Consider the following 21,172-nt stretch of genomic DNA (forward strand, 5'->3'; position numbering starts at 1 on the left):
TAGGGAAGTTCGCAAGTGCGTGTCTAAAAGTGGACTGGAACGCAGCCAGGTTGTGCACGGATCCAAACTTCGAATGTCCACCGGAAATAGTATACCATCCGGGGACTTCTGGCATACTCTTTTCAATGCTGTTCCTGCGCTTTGCGTTCGAGGATCGAGCATATCAGTACAAGGTCTCACCCTTCGGGCTGTCCCTGTTCCCCCCCGTGTCTTCACGAAAGTCACGCAGGGGGCCCTTATTACCATGTGAGAACAGGGGGTTCGCATCCTCAACCATCTCGATGACTGGCTCTTAATAGCACACTCTCAAGATCAACTTTGCGAACACAGGGACCTCGTGCTCAGGCACCTCAGCCAGCTGGGTCTTCAGGTCATCTGGGAAAAGAGCAAACGCTCCCCTCTGCAGAGGATCTCTTTTCTCGGTATGGAGTTGAATTCGGTCGCACAGACAGCGTGCCTCACAGAGCAGCTGGGCATCACGGCACCCACCAGGTGGCAATCACACCGACGTGCCGCCAGACCTTCAGCCCGTGGTCAGACCCCTCGTTCCTGCGGGCAGGAGTCCCCTTGGAACAGGTGTCCAGGCGTGCTGTGGTATTCACAGACGACCTCTGCCACCGGCTGGGGTGCCACGTACAACGGGCATGCAGTGTCAGGGGTGTGGAAGGACGCTCAACTGCATTGGCACATCAACTGCCTCGAGTTGATAGCAGTACATCTCGCCCTGACCCGCTAAAAAAGACGGCTACGGACAACACTGCGACCGTTGCGTACATCAACCGACAAGGTGGTCTATGCTCCCGTCACATGTCGCAACTCGCCCGCCATCTCCTCCTCTGGAGTCAGAAGCATCTGAGGTCGCTTTGGCCCATGTATGTCCCCAGCGTGCTCAACAGTATGGCCGATGAGGTATCACGAGCTGTGCTTCCGGGAGAATGGAGACTCCACCCCTAGGCGGTTCAGCTGTTTTACTCCCTGACCAAGGGAACACTCTGCACAGATGCACTGGCACACAGTTGGCCCCAGGGCCTCCGCAAATATGCGTTTCCTCCAGTGAGCCTACTTGCGCACACACTGCTGCAAAGTCAGGGAGGACGAGGAGCAGGTCCTTCTGGTGGCGCCCTACTGGCCCACCTGGACGTGGTTCCAGAACTCGTGCTCCTTCTGACAGTCCCTACCTGGCCCGTTCCTCTGAGGAAGGATCTTCTGACTCAGAGACGGGGTACCCTTGGCACCCTTGTCCAGACCTCTGGAAAATCCATGTCTGATCCCTTAATGGGACGCGGAGGTTCTAGGTGACTTACCCTCTGAGGTACTTAACACCATCACTTCAGCACGGGCGCCGTCCACGAGAAGTGTTTACGCCCTGAAGTGGAACCTGTTCGTCGAATGGTGTTCTTCTTGCCGAGAAGACCCCCGAAAATGTTCGATAGGGTCCGTGCTTTCCTTCTTGCAGCATGGGTTGGACCAAAGGCTTCTCCCTCCACCCTCAAAGTTCATGCTGCAGCTATTTCAGCTTATCACGACCACATAGATGGCAAAACAGTTGGAAAGCACGACCTGGTCGTCAGGTTTCTTAGGGGGGCGAGACGTTTAAATCCTCCCCCCCCTTTGTCTGTTACGGGGGCCAGCAGAAGGGAAAGGCTGTCAAAAATGAGAGGATGGCCCACTGGATAGTGGATGCCATCGCCTTGGCTTACCAAGCTCAAGGCGTGCCCTCCCCGCTCATGTTGCATGTACACTCCATGAGAGGCGTTGCATCGTCCTGGGCGCTGGCTCGTGGCACCTCGCTAACAGATATCTGTAGAGCTGCGGGCTGGGCGTCACCTAACACGTTCGCTAGATTTTATAGCCTACGTGTAGAAGCGGTCTCCTCCCATATTCTCAGCCTAAACGGGTAGAAGCACCGAGAGACTCGGCTCTGTCAGCTTGCTGCACGTTACCGTGCACCCTTATTGCTCCAGAGTGAAAAACCTGTTGAGTCCTCCAAAACCCCTCGACCCGGACATGGCGGAGTGTCCAGTGCCAGGCCTTTTTCCGCTGAGTCCTTAGGAGCCGGATCTGGGCTGGGTTTCATATGTGTGACCCTACCGGGATCCCATATGTGTATATTTTCCACGGATGCTCCTATCGGAAGCCCGTGTCTTTCCCTTGGGCTAAGTCACGCTTTATTTCGTATGCAGTACAACCTCGGGTTAGTCCATACGTATTTTCCACATAACTCTTTGAAGAAATGGCTTCCGCAGCGTTCTCCTTCCTAAACGGAGAGGGCACGCTTTCCTAGTGTTATCCAATGTCTCACTGTATGGGTTATCACGGAACAACAGTGTCGGGTACACTCTGTGTAAGCCTCCTCCTTCCAGGCAAGAAGGAGTAGAAGGCTTGCTCAGGGCGCTGGATGGGGTTCAGCAGCTGTGGCGCTTTGGTAGGGATTCCTATTGGTCGGTCACGACCAACGTTGTAGTGATCGACTGATAGGGAACGTCTCGGTTACATATGGTAACCCTCGTTCCCTGAAGGAGGGAACGGAGACGTAGGTCCCGTCACCCCATCTGCTGTCCCCTGCCGGGACGGCCAGCTTATCAGGTTGGCTCCTCAGCGAAAACTGAAGTGCAATCCACCAGCTGCTCATTTATACCCGCGCTAACGAGGGCGCGCAGCTGATGCAAATGATTGCACGCCAATGTGTATTGGCTTGTTTTAGTTTCACTTGAAGTAGATTGCCTCTCTAACGAGATTCCTATTGGTCGGTCACGACCTATGTCTCCGTTCCCTCCTTCAGGGAACGAGGGTTACCATATGTAACCAGGACGTTTTTATGTGTGTACAACTGTTCAGAACTGTGAGGTTACCATGTGCGGGTTATCATCTTTGAACTAGGCTCAAAAGTATCTTTAAATTGTCACTACTGAAACAGTCACTACCAAAACATGTGGTGAAGTTTCGGTTGTGACATGTTTTTTTGAGTGTTATTTGATAAAATTTAGTTTTTGTGTGTGTACAACTGTTCAGAACTGTGATAGTTAACCATGTGCTGATTCACATTTTTTAAGCTAGGCTCAAAAGTAGCTAAGTAAAATTGTCACTACCGAAACAGTCATGACCGGAACATCATTGTTTTGGTAGTGACAAAAGGGAGCACATCATTTATTTGGGGGAAATAAACAAAACTTTAGTACAGTTATGCAAATCATTAGTATCTTGTTTTAGTAGTGTTTTAGTATGCGAGTTAAAATTCTGTAATGTGATGTGGTCGCTATACTGTCACTACCGAAAATGTGCAGTCACGACCGAAACATGGACTTTGAAATCAGTATGATTTTTAACTTTATGCCTTTTACAAAGAAAGATTGGATTCCAAATACAACAAATCTTATAATTGACACTTGAAATATTGAAAAATATTCCAAAACTTTGTGAAAATACAATATGATAATTAACTCCACAATTATTAGAAATGTGTACCTTGGATATTATAAAATTTGCATACGTATAAAATTTGTGGAAAAATATTTTTTTTTCAAGACTTTCCCATTCTGAACCAATTCTGTAGAATGGCCCATGCTTTGGGACACACTTATTCTAATCTCACATACTGTTTAGGATGGATAGTATGGACAGTGAGACGCAGTGCATGTCAATGTGAAGTAAAAGGACACAAGCTCTTAAAGCTTCGCCCTCTGTGCCGGGAGCAGCAGCTCATTTGCATTTAAAGGGACACACAAAACCGGTGAGTTTTTGCTCAGCCTCAAAAAGTGACAATTTATTATAGTATTATAGTAACCCTTTAACTATAAGTATTGCTTTACATTAGATCTCTCCTCTCCTTTTGACCTATATTTCAGGATAATCTTTCTGTTATCCTTTTCCTTATGTCTAGGGCGAGAAAGAAAGCTTGAAATTTACCGCAATTTCTTCTTGTCTACTACACATATGGTTACATTTGGCGAAAGGTTTGTGCATTGCGACTGTCTACTGTGCATTTGAGGTTAGCATCACTTTTTATTTTAAACAGCATGTCCGTTCCCTATTTTTCTCGGGAAACGAATCCTTGCGTTTGCTAGCGCCATGTTGTACAGTTGTGCCTAAGTTTCTATAGGCACAGTGTGGATTGTAATGCTATTTTTTTGTAAAAAAAACAAAACAAAAAAAACTCTATCCAATAAATTTCAACTGAATTGAACATGCTTATAGTGATGTTTATAGCATACAGGCCTAACATTACTGTTATGTGTAAAAAAAGATACACTGTCAACTTAATACAAAGCAAGTAAAATTATATTTAAATAAGATAATACTTTCCTGATAATATTTGTAATAATCTGCTTTGGCTTTAATGACAATATAAAATATTTTCTGAGCCAATATTTATTTTTTGTCTTTATAATATCACGTTTAATATTTTCCTTACACAGTATAAATAGGTCTTTCTGAACAAAACTACACTGCCCAGCCAAAATAAATAAATAAATACAAATACTTAAGAGTCTATGATTGGATCATTATTAGAGTGATTATTATGTTTCCACTTTCAAGCATGTTATCAACAAGTTAATGCTATTAATGTTATTAATAATTAATAGCTTTTTTACAACAAGAATGAACCATCACTGAACTTACTTAAACTGGACTATGACGCCGTTTTCTTCCAGAAACACAATTTGTTGCATTATTTTCCTGATTCTTCATGCTCCGTCCCAACCATTCTTTCACAATTTGAGCCTGATGAATTTTGACATTGTCATACTGGAATATGGCCATGATGTGTGATCCTACATGGTTTTTTAAGAAATTAAAAGCTACACACTACATTAGGGTTTTTTCTCCATATTTTTATTTTTTTGGCTGGGTAGCGTATATAACTATTTTAGTCATTTGGCAGTCTTTGCTATCAAAAAGTTCAAAACCTCTCATCCAGGACGACTGAATGTACAAAACATAAAATGTAGCAACACTGTGTGGTGCACCTTCATCATCAGCCTGATAAAACAATCCACAATGAAGGCATTTTTATCTTAAATTCACAGCAAAAAAAAAATACAAAAAAAAAATAGCTGAATCACAGTCAACTAAAACCCGACTCTAGGCAGGACAAGTAGGGCATGCGTTCTGCTCTTTGCGGTGAGCGACGCGTCACACACGCCCCTTTTGATGATTTCCCTGCACTACGCGACGCGTGTTCGCGCTCGTCTTCTGTTCTGCTGCAGAGAGTGGCGCTCGTGACGTCATCCTGCTGGAGCGGCGGCTGCTGGGCACGGGCGGAAAATGGGCACAGATCTGTGAGGTGAGAGGCACACTTTCTGACACATGTAACATGTTTTGGAGGTGACAATGGGAACGGCGTGTTTCTAGGCATCGGCATTGTTGATATTAGCAAGCGGCGGTCATGTAAGGGGCGCGAGGAGACGGATTTGGACCGCGACTCGCCTACGTTATTGGAGAAAAATGGTGAAAATCTGTAGAACCGTGGTTGCACCGTCGGACACGAATTTGCAGCGAGGTAACATACCTCCAAATATATGCCCATGATAGGCATTATTATTATTTTTCTCATAAAATGTGGCATCTCCACGGTTATTATGAAAAGAGGTAGAGCCGCATGCGGTATCATTTCTCACATCTACGTAACCGAGAGAATGAGAACATGAGCTCCATTTCTGATTATTTAGTGCCTCCACCCTTATATGAAATTTTGCCCACGACCGAGTCAGCTGTCAATGACACGTAGCGCAATCCTGATTATTTAGGGAGAGATCCCCTGTGAAATGATAGGTTGTGTTTCAAAACCTAGTGAGCTGCCTAACTATAGGCAGCTTTTTCAGCTGCCTACGTAAATATCGACATCATTTTTCCTTTTCTGGAGGATTCCAGATAGTGTGGATATAGTTTATAGTAGGCTAGGTACTTAACAACACTTTTTCCAGTTTACTTCCAATCTGTTTTGTAATCATGAATCATGATGATGCTTTTTACGATTACCTTTACTTCTGTTTAATACACTGACTAGGCCGCTTGCAATGTTTCGTTTTATGGTTGAAAATATTCATGGGTAAGCTGAAAAATATATCAAAAAGTTAAGTTTTATTGATGCCTTTCAATTATAATCAAAGGCATAATAAAGTTATGACTAAATATTATATTTGATTAATTACTAAGTATTTGCTAGACTACATTAAAACATAATTTGCAACACTTCATGCAAATTTATTTCTGTGTTTGTTTTATATTGTCACTTGGAAAGGCATGGTTGAAAAAAGTTGATTAATGTAAACAAAAATATAAAAAGACACTCAACCTGTAAATACTCGTCTCCTGTTAAATGCCGTAAGAGAAATCTCAAGAAATGGTTGGTTATTGGTTATAAAGAACACATAGAAAAGTATTTTGATTATCTGTCTGATTGTTAGTTACAAACTGCAGTTAAATTGTACTTATTTAATGACTGATAAAAAAACAAAAAAAACATTGAGTGAGATTTTGAGAGCCGGTGTAGATGTAATTTCCTTTATTGTAAAGAAGACCATACTTGTCGATGCTGCCTCTCTTTTAGCACTGCATGATATTAATAAGAGTTAATGAAAAATGACAATGAGACATAGTATTTTTTGCTGCTTCAGACATTGGTGGTCCCCTGTGTCTGATCTGCTATTGATCTCAAGCATACCCAATACTGGTTTGTTTACTTCCTGTATGGAGTCACATTTTCTCCGATTTCACGTGTTCTGTCGGGGGAAATGTGTGACAAGTTCCTTTTTTAAAATTAACAAAACAAATCTAAAAATATTTTCATTATAAGACCCTGTAAGGATATTGAATTCTGTCATTTTTGGTTGTAGGAAGTCGAGTTTTGACTGGGTTTCTGGGAGCTATTTGGTCAGATATTGTTGTCCTTGTGTGTAAAAAATGTGTTTATTCCTGCAACATACAAAAAAGAAATAAAGACACATTTTAATATCACGTACTATTGAATCTTTGGTTATACATTTCATTTGCTGATTTGACAGACTTATCTAAAGTGACTTCGAGTGCTTATAAATTACACATTTATAAGTTGGCCAGCCCTATAAAAACTTTCGAACCATTTCCGGTGAGGATGCATTAAATCTTACACTGAATGCCATGTGGGTCACAAGCATTTCAATCAGTGATCAGATCACAAAACTTGTCAGACTCCGGTTACACTGCATTTAATGCACACCACATACTCACATCATTTTAAATGAATATTAGTAAACAGTGTCATAAAAGTATTTTATTTCTGCCCCTTTAGCTAGATGATTAGGAAGTCTGACAAACTCAATTAAATCAATTCGGTTGGCGAAAACATTATGGAATAATTATTGTTTTTTAAGCAGAGCTGCACAAAGTGTAATTCCAGTTTTGTGTGTCACAAATTTGCATTTTATCGATCAAATCTACAATGTAAAAATGTTCTTTCTGAAGTTTTTTGAAGATTAGTTGATTATGTTTTACAAGAAAATACTATTCCATTCGGTCTACTTCAATATTTGATGTTTAATTCAATGCCTTACTTGCATTTCTTCGAAGTTATTTGTGAAATTTTCTAGCAATTGATGAGTGAACATCGTTCTTTAAGTAAATCCTACACTATTCTTTTCATTGTGCTTCAGAGAGCAGTGTACATGTGTTTAAAGTGCACAGAGGATTGACCACAGGCTATACTGATGGTGATTAAACTCAAATATCTAAATGGAAAACACACAGAGGCGAGATAATGCAGCACTTATGGTTGTTAATAATAATGTGGTATTTTAGTGTGCGTCCTTACAACTGAACCACAGCAAACAATGCACTCAGTGGATGTGAATGTTTGCTAACCTGTATGGAAAATAACATTGGGAAATCGATTGGTCTGCATCAGCTAGTGATACAGAAATGCAAGTGTGAGAGGGCCTTTAGTGCTTTATTGGGATGTCTTCCCAGACTAGTGGCATGTGATGAGCTGTGGGTAATGAGGGATAATTGGCTCAGTGAAATCCCATGGATCGATAGGAGCCAGACGAATCTTTCGCCTGTAGGGCTTCAACTTTTGGATTTGGCCATCCTGAGCAGCCTTGGTCTTCACTTTCTTCAGTTTTGTTGCCGCAGCTACTAGAATTTAGTTTGAATGCTTCATCCTAGCATTAGCTCATTCTTGATTCTTTTGTTCTAAGAAACTTGGACCATCCTGAACTAAGATAATGAGGTTTCCGTAAATGCCTGTATAACACCAAGATGGCTGTTGTGGTTAAACCAAGATTAATAAAATAAATAATTGGTGGCTTTGCAATACCAATATGTAGAGGTATTCACTCCCAAAAAATTAGGAAAATTAAAAATGGCTGCACAGCCAACTGAGATCAACTCACCCTTCTGTAATTTGTTTCTGGGTACTTGATCTGAGAACTGATTTGAAAAATAAGACAGATTGGCACTATCAGAAAAATAATATCAGAGGCAAAATAAGTTGTTTGATTTAGATTAAATGAATTGTGTACTGTAAAACTGTCATGAATATGCATTATGAATTATGTATTATGTAAATTGAGTTTTCAGGTATACAATTTGTGCCCTAAATTTGCTTACTGAGCTTTAAATTTCCAATATAAACCCCATGAAAATGCTTGACGTTTTCTTTTTTTATTCTTTATTTAAATTATAAGTTTGGAGGGGGGCAATAATTCGGTATATTTATTTTTCCCATGCAAAAAATAATTCCTTAAAGGTTCACTATGTAACTTTTGCCCCTCTAGCGGTTAAAAAACAAAACTGCATGCATTTTGCGGAAGAACATTGTTTTGGTTATGCTTCGACTCTGCGTGACTGTGCGGATTAATGTTTTTTTCTCATAACAAAAAAAGAGATTATCCTTTTGCTCACAAAACATTCACTACTGAGCTTAAGAGATATAACCAGTTTAGATGGAAAGGGTCTCAAGCCGTCTAGCTGAAGACGTTACTGTTTCTATACCCATTAATAGACACTGTACTTCCTTGAAAGTAAATCCCAGCACAGCTCTACAACAACCCATAGTGACATGACCCTTCACAACAGAAAATGCTTTACAATGAACTCTGTTATAGAGCTACATATGGCAATTTATCTGTTCAATAAAATACCTTACTCACCTGTCGAGTAATAAAAACAACAATTTAGCCAATGTTGATTCTTGTTTTATTACGAGCTCTGTCCCGTTCTCTTTTTTTTCGTCAGCAGATTCTCCTCTGTTTGATGTTTTTTTTTTTTTTTTTTAACTAATGATTATCTGGAGGTTCAAGATTTATTGTGCTTCATGACAACCTTTCTCGTTTGTTGTGACAACTAACCTATACAACTCCCACACCATATACGCGTCAAAGTAGCTGAAGCAACTTTTCTCTATTTACGACTATAATGAGACACTCACTGGCATGTGATGGGCAATTTCCCATAAAAACCACCCAACAGGACTAGGGATGGCGAAAAGTAAAAATTTTCTTGACCGAACACCGAGCCTCATTACCCGGTTGAAACCGGTTAACCGATTAGTTTAAAACATACTACGCTATTTGAAATAACAGCCATTTCAAGCCGCGCCTGCAATTTCGCAACTCTGTCGCATCACTCTGCCGCTCTGCCTCCCACTCACACACACACACAAACACACACACACACACCGGCGCCGCTCTTCCACTCAGGTCACTTTTTTTAAATCCCCTACAGCGCGAAACATGAGTCCCGCAAATGCGATGCCGAGGAGCTTGTATGTAATCGGAGGACAAATGGCTTCTTAGTTTCGAAATGGTTTGGGTACAAGGTGATCGCTTTGAAAATAAAGGCGTTAGTCTAGCGTTAGAAGCTCATTTGAAACATTGCCGCGTCTCATTTAAGAAAATGACAGCTCCGAAGAGACGCCACTTTAGTTTGAGGTAACGTTAGTGCTAACAACAATAAAGAAAGATGATAATCATCATCACCTTATCTGCTACCACTGAAATGTAGATGTAATGTATTTCCAAATCTAAGCCCATCTTATGCGGAATGGTGGCTAATAGACTGCATCACGATAAAACCAATGGATAAAACAGGCACATTCAGAATGCGTAAAAGACGCACCGGCCAAGGCAGGTCTAACTCACTGTGTGCCTTCTAATAACGGACAGAACAACTCTTTTGTATAATTAATATTATTTTTTTATTTTTCAAAAAGACAAGTGTCAACTTCTGTTAAGGGCAACATCTCCTAAACCATAACAGACAATGGCCAACATGGTCTACAGCTATTCTTAATAATAACATTAAATAAACAAAAAATTATTTTAATCTATGAACGAGAATACTGTATAGCCAACAAACAGCTCACAGACAGGTGTTAAGCACTGACTGTATCACACAAGTTGCAACATACATCTGTGTCATTCTTTTTGGTGAAATGGTTCCACACACTACTTTTCTTTGCACGCTTCATCCTGTTGTCTGCCCTGACTCTAACCTCGAGTGTTTTAGCCTGTAGCCTTTACTTTTCGCAAACCTTGTGAGCGCGCGCACCCAAACGCTGTGACCTTGCGTCAAATGTTTTTATTGGTTTATTAAGTACAAACAGGCGAGTTATGACAAATTGAGTGTGAGGGATTTGTTCACTTCACACAAAAATATCTTGGAATGAGATGGCTAACTGTAGTAGCGTTTAGTCCACAGTCTATAATAGCCTTATTTAGAGATCACTTTTTTTTTTAACCGACTACCGACAACTTTGATCGGTTAACGTTGATACGGTCAACCATCGGTCAAACGGTCATCGGTTAACATCCCTAAACAGGACAGGTAGACACTTCAAACCCTTATAATAGGCGTACCATAGTGAATCAGGGTAAGACAAAGACAAGTTTTGGAAAAAGGATTAATAATGTATTGACTCAAAAAATTTTACATATTGTACTTTTAACTCTTAAATGATAAGAAAAAAGAAAACGTAGGCATAACAGTATGTTTATTGAATGTTAATATGCTAGTGGAATTGTGTTGCAGTAGCTTGGTGCTTTTCTTTTGTCTCTGTATTTCCAATACAGTCAGAGTTATTTGCTTGTTGTCACTCTTTTCCTGGAACTAGATTTGTGACTGTAAGGGCTGAGCTTTTTTGGCTACTACCTTTGAGTCACAGGGGCATTGTGTGATCATGGTTTTCTGGTTTTACTCACTGAGGAGAAACCAGTAGTTCCAGAGACGAGAATGCGATTATCAATCGGTGTAGTAGTTAAGAGAGGTCCAGTCACTGGCCTAAGACCTCACTTCATAAATGAAAGTGAAATGCATGGTGTTGAGATTATGCATTATACAAGGTAACAAGGATCATATAAAAAATTTTTTTTGATCGAATAATATGTAGGCTTACAATAATATGACTGTTCAGTTTATGTTCCTAGATCTAAAAAGCAAATAAATAAATGTCATTGTGTTGGCTCAACGGATGAAATGACAGCATTCAGTTTGTACAAAATCTCTTTCTATTCCATGAATAGAATTCAAAAATGTCATCCTGAAAATTATGTAATGCACTGATGTGGCAGAAAAATACATAGAACATTGCTCACCATAACTTAATATAATAATGCCCAATGACGTGGACACATGTGATTTGCATATGATTTAACCTTTTTAGTTAAATGTTAAAACTGTCTCGTAACCAGTCACGATGCAACAAGCTATTTTGTCCATTCACAAAATTAAGTTTTGAACGTAATCGCAGCCAGAACACTAAAAATAAGGCCTCGTTATTTGTACGTAATTTCGCGATGTCCATGATGGGTTAGATGCCATACTGTTTATTTTTTTCCTTCAATCACTTCCAGTCCATGTGTTTTGTTCATTAAACATGATAAAGAGATCCAATGAGGTTTTAGATTTGGAATGGGCGTGGCTTTTCATTTGTTGAAAGACAAAGGCTGTGTCCAAAATCGCCCCCTATACCCTCATTCATTATTCCCTAAATTACTCCACTAATACAGTTCACTTGAAGGAGTGAATTAAAACTAGTGAGTGAATTCGGACACAGAGTGCGCCGGAAGGGCTGCAGCTTTTCCATGGGTCGTGCTTGCTGGTTAATAATCATTTGAAAGTTTGCAAACGGGCAGCTCCAGTAGTAATTCAAAGATTTATCTTGAACTCTGTCGTGGAAACTATCTATAAACCACAGTTAAAAATTTAAAAACCAATTAAAAATGAATTTGTACCTGTATGATATTACGCTGTAGCCACATTGAACAAGCGGTGTTGAAAATGGATGGATGGATGATTCAGCTGCGGGCGTCATCTTCTGGCGAGACACGGAAATTAATTCAGCACAACCGCCACAGTGCATTATGGGTATTCTCTAGCTGCTAATTGAACTAGGACTAAATCTTCCATTTTCTTTTTGAACATACCCTAAGTGCGCATTTGATGACGGTAAAGGCAATCTAAAAATGAAGATAAAGAATGAAATGTAAAATAATGAATAAAACAAAATCATAATATCAGCCAATAACCAATATAGTGTCTCCTCAAAATCGAATCCGCTGTCATTTACTCTCTTCTCAGTCCATTCCAGCATTCGTCCTGCATTCTTTGACTTATCCACCCCATCCTTCTTTCCTTGTTACCTCTCTCTGAGGTTTCATCATTACCGGCTGGCTTGTTTGTATCCATTTATTACCGTGCTTCACATTCTGAGCTTGTATCCGTGGCAACAACGGACCTCCATCTTGAAAGCAGCAGTTTGTCTGCAAGATTCAAACGGCTCTCTGTCATCAAGGTCAGAGCTGATTGCAAGAATGTTGACCGTGATATAGCCGCTCATTCATAGCAACGGGCTATTTCTCAGTCTTAAATGGCTGCTGTTAAAAGAGCCCTTTAATGGTTTTAGTTATGTTTTTGCCGCTAATGCTTGCTAAGAAGGCCTTAATCAAATGTCCTTTGTTATCCAATTACAGATCTGAGACGAGAGAGTCTTCAAACCCCCTTAGCAATGAAAAAGGTTTTCTTTGTCTCCTCAGCTAAAGGAGGAAGGAGGTTATAGAGAGAGAGACAAACCCATACAGAGATCATTTGTTCACAATAAGGACAGACCAAGAATGATACCAAGTACCTATAATGATGTGCACTCCTGACAGAATGACATATGAAGACATCCACATAATGAATCTGATTGCCCAGATTGAGGATTCTCGTGTATTTCTGCACTTTAAAATGTGTCACAATAGATGTTATAATGATGATGCCCTTAAATCAGCAAGCACCCTCAGGGCAAGAGCCCAGGTTTTGTACCCCGTGGGATAGAAACACCACTAAGGTAACCACACGTGATTTGATGAGCCAAGGACAGCAGATGTGGTCTAGGTTTACTTTTGACATGATTGTTTAAGCATGTTGTCAGATTTGTTCTTCTCCTCTCACGTTTTCTACGATGAGATACAGTCCACTCAACCCAGCTCAATGTCACTCCTTATAAAATCACACTCCATTTAGTACCTCTGACTAAATTCCTGGAGAATCCACTTGTCAGTTGTAAACCAGGCTAATGTGGTTTACTGGTTTAAGCAGGTTTAGTATGTTTCCCAAACTGACTAGAATGCAAGTCTAAAACCATTATTACAGACCATCCTGTGCAATGGAAAACCAGGTTAGTGGTTTAAAATCATTTGTCAGTAGGGTGTTGTCTGATGTAAATTCATAATAACATTAACTTTTATTTAAAACTTCTGATCTCTTCAGTCCATCTACTCATTCAATCTTGTGTTGACAAAACTGAACATTCAGCATCATTACTTTTACATGATCCTTCAGAAATAATTCTAATATGCTGATTTGATACTCGAGAAACATTTAGTAATATCAATGTTGACAACATGTGTGCTGCATAATATTTTTTGTTACAATGTTAAAGTCTTTACTGTCACTTAATGCATCCTTGCAGATTAAAAGTATTAATTTCTTTGAAAAAAAATCTTACTGACCCAGATTTTTAAATGGTTGTGCATATTTTATATATATATATAGATATATATATTTAAGTTGTATATTGTATCATTGCTGATTCGTTTCCTTTGGTTAAGAATGACTTACATTCATTCCTTTATAAGTGCAGAATCGTTTGTGTATTTGTTCTATTCTCAAATACTTCTTTTTTTTAACTTTGAATCTCTCTGTTGATTGGTTTGGTTCTAGGCTTAAAATTAATGATGAAGTTGTATCAAGAACACAAATGAGAAATAAACTTCCAAAGCCAAGATTTCTGGACAATTTAGCAGTTTCTGTTGTACTCCATTATATTACTTGTTAAATGCACTGCTCATGACATGCCATGGCAGATTATTTGATTCATTATCTTGAATAATTTTGTGGAATCGTGCTTGTATAATCCCTATGAATGAATATAAGACTCTCTCATTCAGTGGAGCCTTGGCTGAAATTCATTTCAGGATCATGTGAGTAGAATAAATACACATCATTTCCATTTCATTCCTATTGTTATCTGCTTTGTTTACAATATCATGGGAATGAAAAGGGAACAGCTATAGAGGGCTGGGGAACACTAATGGGGATTCATTAAACATTTAGACTTGTCTTATGTTGATGAAGTGTCTCCTTGGGAAAAGTTAGATGAACTATCATGGCACGTGAACTACTACAACTAATTTCACACAATAGGTGCCTCCTTGTCCGTTTAAGTGTTGTTAAGATACTGTACCTTGATCTATTGTCAAACAATACATTGAGTAAGGACCGTGTAGTTTGGCATTTTGAAATATATACTTTCTTGATTGAGGCCCGGGCAGAGTATGTTCATTTCCATTAGTGCATATAAATACATATTCAGCTAAATCAGCTCTATGTGAGTCAATTCTCAGTTCCTTAGAGGCTGAATCCACTCAGAGAGATTAGAAAACGTAAAATCATGTAATACTCAACTCGTTCTTTAAATTGTCCTGTGGTTATTATACCACTGTACACCACTGTTCATGCTGCTACTTCATGCATGCAGAGTAGTGGAAATTGACAAAAGGAATGATTTCTAGTTCAGGAACAGATTTATATTTAACCCATGGTTAATTCTATCTTTGCAGTAAATTGCAATACATAAATATAAATGTTTGCCTCCAGTGAGCTGACATCAGGTTTTTATATTTGTCAGGTTGCAACCATGTCTGCACTGTGCCCACTGAGTTTTCTTAATATCAAAATCAGAAAGACATTTTTGTGACCAAAGATTCCAGTACTTGCAAAATCATATTGAAATTGGGATGCGCGTTATTGGTAGTCATATTGATATCAGTCCATAAATGTGTGACCTTTTAATGTCATATGTATTGGTCTGATAAGTAAAATAGACCAGTATATTTAAACAGATAAATTACAGCCAAATGATAGGATAGTTCTAGTTGGGCGACATATTGATAAGCACAATTAAAAAAAAAAAAAAATGTCTCCGAGTTTGTGTGATTTGTTTTATCCATGGAACACAGACAATCATTAGGCCTACAAGTTCATATTTAGTTCATAGTAGGCCTACATTTGTACTTGTAATTTATTGCTCAATAAGAATATATCCAGTTTTATCTGGATGCAAACATGTAATTGCTATAATACACTCTTACAAATAAAGGTTCTTTATTGGCAATGATGGCTCTATTATGGATGTCACGGGGAGGATATTTTCAATCGAGTAAATAAACTTTCGGCACCTGCATTACCGGTACACACCCACCATACAGCACCTGTATTACCGGTACTCTACTGGTACGCAGGATCACACGTACTCTACGTATAGGCCTATAATTTGCGGAAATCAGGTAACTGCTATCAATATGTTGGTATTGAAATGGCTTTCGAATGCGAGGTCACTTTTGACTTTCGCTTTCGTATTTGCGATCACATGTACTCGTGTATAGGGAGCTGCACCACACATTTTACACAGTAAGATATTTGTCAATGACGCTCAGGCTCTGGTGCGCAGCACATCTTCCATCATCGTCTTGTCAGTCACCTCATCTCTCCTTACCTTCTTCACGTAATAAGTCAAATCTGACTTCTGCTGCGACTTTGCGGTTCATGCTGTATGGAGCAGAGCAGATGCATTCAGTTTATAGTTGTAGTGTCCATTGTCCAACTGAACTAAATGGTTTTTATTGTAATAAGAAGCAAGTAATGTAATCTGTGTACGGACAAACACAGCATAACATCAGTGAACAACACTTCATGAAGAACCTTTAACATCATTAACATAATGAATTTCTGTAAAGCTGATTTAAAAGCATGTGTTGTGAAAAGCCCTATACAGTAAATTTGAATGGACAAAATGTAGACTGATATCTGCCAGCATATCTGCTTACAAATATAAATATAATTTATTGCTTTATATGCCAAAATACGTACTGTATGCATACCTAGTTAATATTTGTGAATTTTTTTGTGTTGTTCCTTTTCCCTCTCTTACTAGGACAAAAGGTTTTGACCCTGAGGAAGACCGATTAAGTGCCTGAAAGAGGCCTAACAGCAGTAAAGACCTTACTAAAGAACTAATTGAAGAATTTGTGACTCAGAAGGAGCATGTGTGATGACCCCCTGTTCCTCGCTCAGCCTGTAGCAATCCCAGCGGATCTGAGATGAGTGGTCCTCTGTGGTGCCTGGCTGCTGTCCCTGGTTGCTCTTGGCAGCGCTTGGCGGCGTGAGAAGATTGCTCCAACGTGGCAGCCACGGGAGCGTGGAATGGCCTCTTTGGACCTGCCGTACCGCTGTCCTCGCTGTGGGGAACACAAACGCTTTCGAAGTCTGTCCTCTCTACGCGCCCATCTGGAATACAACCACACCTACGAGACCCTGTATGTGCTGTCGAAGTCCAACAGCGTATGCGACGCTGCTGCGCTGCTCCCCCTAGTGGCCGACGGAGCCCTCGCTGCCGAATCTCGTTTTCCGTACCGCGAGTTGCCCTGCTCTGGCGAAGAGCTTGGTCTTGCCCCCACGTCTACTGCTTGCTACCTGCCCAATGTGGAGTTTCCCCTGGGCGAGATCCTGGTGAAGACAGCCATGAGCTCCGGTGACACCTTGTCCTCCACAGGGAACAATGCTGTTGCGGTGGCCGCTAACGTGGCGGCTAGTGCGGTGGAGGCGGCTTATGAGGAGGGCTTGGCTCGGTTGAAAGCTCGAGCGTTTGAGCGGCTCGAGCTGGACGAGAGGCTTGAGAAGTTGTCGGAGGAGGTGGAGCAAAAGATCTCAGCGCGTGTTGGCCGTCTGCAGGCGGAGCTGGAGAGGAAAAGCTCTGAGCTGGAAAAGGCAAAGCTAGAGAGTGAGAAGCTCTGTCAGGAGAAACAAGACCTGGAGGACAAGGCCACAGAGCTTTCGCGGCAAGTGGACGTGTCAGTGGAGATGCTGGCCAGCCTTAAACAAGATCTGGTTAATAAGGAGCAAGAGCTCTCACACAAACAACAGTAAGTTATGGCCGTCCCGTCTTGTTTCATAAGCAACCTCTTACATTCAGAAAAAGTGGCTTTGATTCTTTAAAGAAAAAATTAGAAATGTGCTTGACTGCTAGGACCTCGTTTTTGCTCAAATGCTTGATTCACTCAAGGGTTCTCAAACAGAAGTTGCTTTGGGGAGCAAGCAGAACTTTCACAAAAGAAGAAATGCTAGATTTCATATTTTTGACAGCTCCACAGGTTAGCCTCATTTAGACAAGGCAATTGAGCAAGACAGTTAACAAACCAGCAACTGTAGCATCGCTGTAGTATGTCGAGTCAGATCTGCTTTCTGGCAGACTTTTCATGTTCTTGGCTGTTTCAGTTTAATGAGTTTTATTGGCATAACAAATACTTGTTCATTTGTATAACTAAGCTGGATACAAACATAACAATGCAGAACACTACATTACCGTTTACAAGTTTGTATTGTACCGTTTAAAAGTCTTTAAAATAAGTCTTATCGTCAGCAAGGTAGTATTTATTTGATCAATGTTTGCTCCATTCAATTCAGCAGTATTTGCATTTCTTTCCTCTCTATCTTGTGTCTGTTGGGTTTGTATGATTGTTCAGGTGTTCCAGGCATCACTTGTCAAATGTTGTGAATTACGATCAGTATTGAATTTGAATTAGTCAAGATTCCAAATTAAATATCAGCATTCTATTTAATGCTGTTTTCTGAAGGCTTGTGCTCCTGTGGTCTGCAGATGTTTTTATTGCCTCTGTCTAAAGCCCAATTTATACTTCTGCGTCGAACTTACGCCGTAGCTACACCGTAGGCTGTGTGTAACGCGCGTACCCTTCGGCGTACCCTGACGTGCACCTCTCCAAAAATTTAACAACGCGTCAATTCTACGCGGACGCAAGCGCTGTGATTGGTCTGCTAGAAACCCTCCCTCGGGTTTCACATGCTCCCTCTGCATGTGTAATTGCGCGTCAACGCGGACAACGACGCATAAGTATAAATGAAAACCAACGCGTAGTGTATAGTGTAGAGGCTCCGGCGTAGGTCCGACGCAGAAGTATGTATCAGCCTAAAGAGCTGATACAAACCGAACTGCACCCTATGGGCCATTGCCTCTAATTGCCAGTGTCTTTCACCAGTCCACTCTGCTGTTATAATGGCACTGTCACCAACTTGCCATCTCTATTCCTCTGTAGCAGCTCCTTCTGAAACTCACAAATACATGTTCATGTTACCATGGTAAAATTTCACTGCCATAATGGAGGTATAACGAAGAGAAACTAATAAATAGAGTCCATCAGATAAATATTTTATTCAGTCATAAAACTCTAGTGGGGCTAGATAGGTCCTGTACATGCAGTCCACTAGCAATCACATAATTACCATAGGGCACAAGCTGACTGGTCTCTGCTAATCCTGCAGCAAATGAGACTTTTTTTTAAACATATAAATAGTCTGTTTCGCTGTAATCTAGTCCTGCAGCACATTATCAGAGTTCCTCTGAACCCCTCCACCTCCCCCAGCTCCACTTGCCTACATCTACTATGTGATTTATGTGTGTCTATTAATGCAGTAGCAGCATCATATCTTACATGCTCACAGCAGGATGTATGTGTATATTAGGAATAGCAAGCCCATATTTGCTCTGCAGTAGCAGTAGCAATAATCAACAGCAGCAGATCTATTCCGCCAAGACCAAATACATTAATTAATATTGCCATATTCAATAACATGCCCAGAGTTGTCATGATTGAACTTAGTGTATTTCATTGCATGATATAGGCTCATGAACCATTATAATTGCTAAGCAGTGTGAAGCCTTCAAATTCAATATTTTGGGCAGGTTGCACATTACTAAGCCTTTTTTATTCCATTTGATTTCATTTCATAACATCTGATTTTCTTTTTCACAACCCCCATACCCCCCCAGAAAATTACATACACTGACAGTTGCTGTTGCAATGATAGTTTTCAGGTATCAGAGTAGCATGACATAATAACAATATTAACTGTAAATGCTTTCTAATGGTATCTTGGTTGTAAAGAACAAAATTACTGTAAAATGACACTTTCCTTTGTTAAAGCCCCAGGTTAAAGCCATACGTGGTCACAAATGGTCTTAACTTTCTACCCCCCACCCCCAATACAAATAAAATCACTTCTCCCAAAATGATTTTTGTTTCATATACCGAATATAGACGTCCAAAAGAGAGGGACAATTGAACTTGTGGATTGGTCTGAGTTTAGAGACTCATGTGGAGTGGGATATTCTCAGCAGGACTCCATCTGAAATATACACCCGCTGTGATTGATTTGTTGCTGCCTGTGGATTAGAGCTTTCTTGAGAAAACGGTCGCGCACTGATGGCAGGTAGAAAGAAAGAGGCCTTATTTCTCTTTTCTCTCTCACCTCTCTTTTTTTTTACTCTCAATACCCTTCTTCCATTCCCTCTTTTTTTTTCCTCTCACTGTCACCTCAATCTTGTTAGCGTTGTCTGAGCTCTGTTTCTTCTTCTGCAGACTGGCTTCTTCTCTCACTTTCTGATTTTTTCTTTATTTGGTTATCGTGTGTATTTCCTCTGGAACTTTCAAGCTAAACACAGACGTTCAGACTATTTTGACCTAATGTGCTATATGATAACTGACTGAATTTATATCATCAAGGCTTTTAAAAACATTTTTAAACTAGGCTTGCTTTGTTGGCAACAGCCACTTTGTTGTGTGACATAGCATTTTTTTCATGCTTCATATTAAAGAGATCATCCTTAAATTCATAGGATGCTCGTCATTTGTGTCACAATGTCCTTTTCAGCTGTTTTAAATGTGAATATTCATAGAACCAATGTTTATGGAAGCCATTATTATGCAAACGTAGGATTGTGGATCATGATTAATTCATCTGTCTTTTTATTATTGCAATCAGAGCCCCTCTGTGATGCCATAGTATAGAGCTGCACAATGAATCGAAATAAAACAATTTCTGCGACTTAGTCAAATATATGCGTTGTTTGTTTCAGAACAAATCACTGCGGAGAGCACTGCACTTATAACATGTATTTGGGAAAGCAACATGCAACATTTGTAATTTTACAGTTGAATCGTAAAATAAAATTAATTATATGATTTTTCTGAAATTTTTACATTTTTTAAAAATCTTCAATTGCAGTGAAATATTACAATAGTATTTATTATTTTGTTATTATACATTTTGTCACAAAATTTTGGCCAAAATATGCTGCCCTGGCTATTAACAAGCACAGCATACCTGAAGCTAAATTTTGTTTTTTGAAAAAATTCACATTTATATCACATTTGCAATTATTTTCATAATTTTTCCCTTCAAATCTTGCAGCCATATCCCATGCTATCCATCTTAAAGTGGGCAGTGTGAATGACGGATCGATATACTCAGTGTGTGTGTGTTTAGTATTCTGTTCATAAGGGGGCTCATATAATCAGCTCTCTGCATACAAATCTCTGCTAATGTTCCCTTTCTGCCGTCTCTGTCTTTCTCTGTGACCTATCCTGTCTTACCGATCTCAAAATTACAGGACAGGCACAATTTTGAGGATGTAAGCTTTGTTGGCATCATCTAGACATCTCTTTGTGCATGTTGTAGCATGTACAAATAAACCTGCTACTTTTTTGAGGGGTCAGCCGAGTGACTCTATAGCATGTACATCTCTGCTCTGTGATCTAAACCAATTTAAAGCTAATAATCTTATACTTCCAAGCATTCC

General features: G+C 40.0%; 1 protein-coding gene across 3 annotated transcripts in view; it reads left to right on the plus strand.

Annotated features, from left to right (window-relative positions):
- The first annotated feature begins 5,050 nt into the window (after window positions 1-5,050).
- Window positions 5,051-21,172, plus strand: part of fbxo41 (F-box protein 41) — a 65,891-nt gene continuing 49,769 nt past the window's right edge. For 2 of the 3 annotated variants that reach the window (XM_077246422.1, XM_077246420.1), the window contains exons 1-2: window positions 5,051-5,284; window positions 16,454-17,441. In XM_077246422.1, coding sequence (XP_077102537.1) covers window positions 16,723-17,441 — 719 coding nt within the window. In that variant the 5' untranslated portion in view covers window positions 5,051-5,284; window positions 16,454-16,722. Of the gene's footprint in view, window positions 5,285-5,362; window positions 5,501-16,453; window positions 17,442-21,172 lie in introns of those variants that run through there. The other variant, XM_077246421.1, reaches the window with a different exon arrangement.

The sequence above is a fragment of the Siphateles boraxobius genome, unplaced genomic scaffold, assembly GCF_051911475.1.
Source record: "Siphateles boraxobius isolate OS27281-9 unplaced genomic scaffold, OSU_SipBor_1 29, whole genome shotgun sequence".
Classification (NCBI taxonomy): domain Eukaryota; kingdom Metazoa; phylum Chordata; class Actinopteri; order Cypriniformes; family Leuciscidae; genus Siphateles; species Siphateles boraxobius.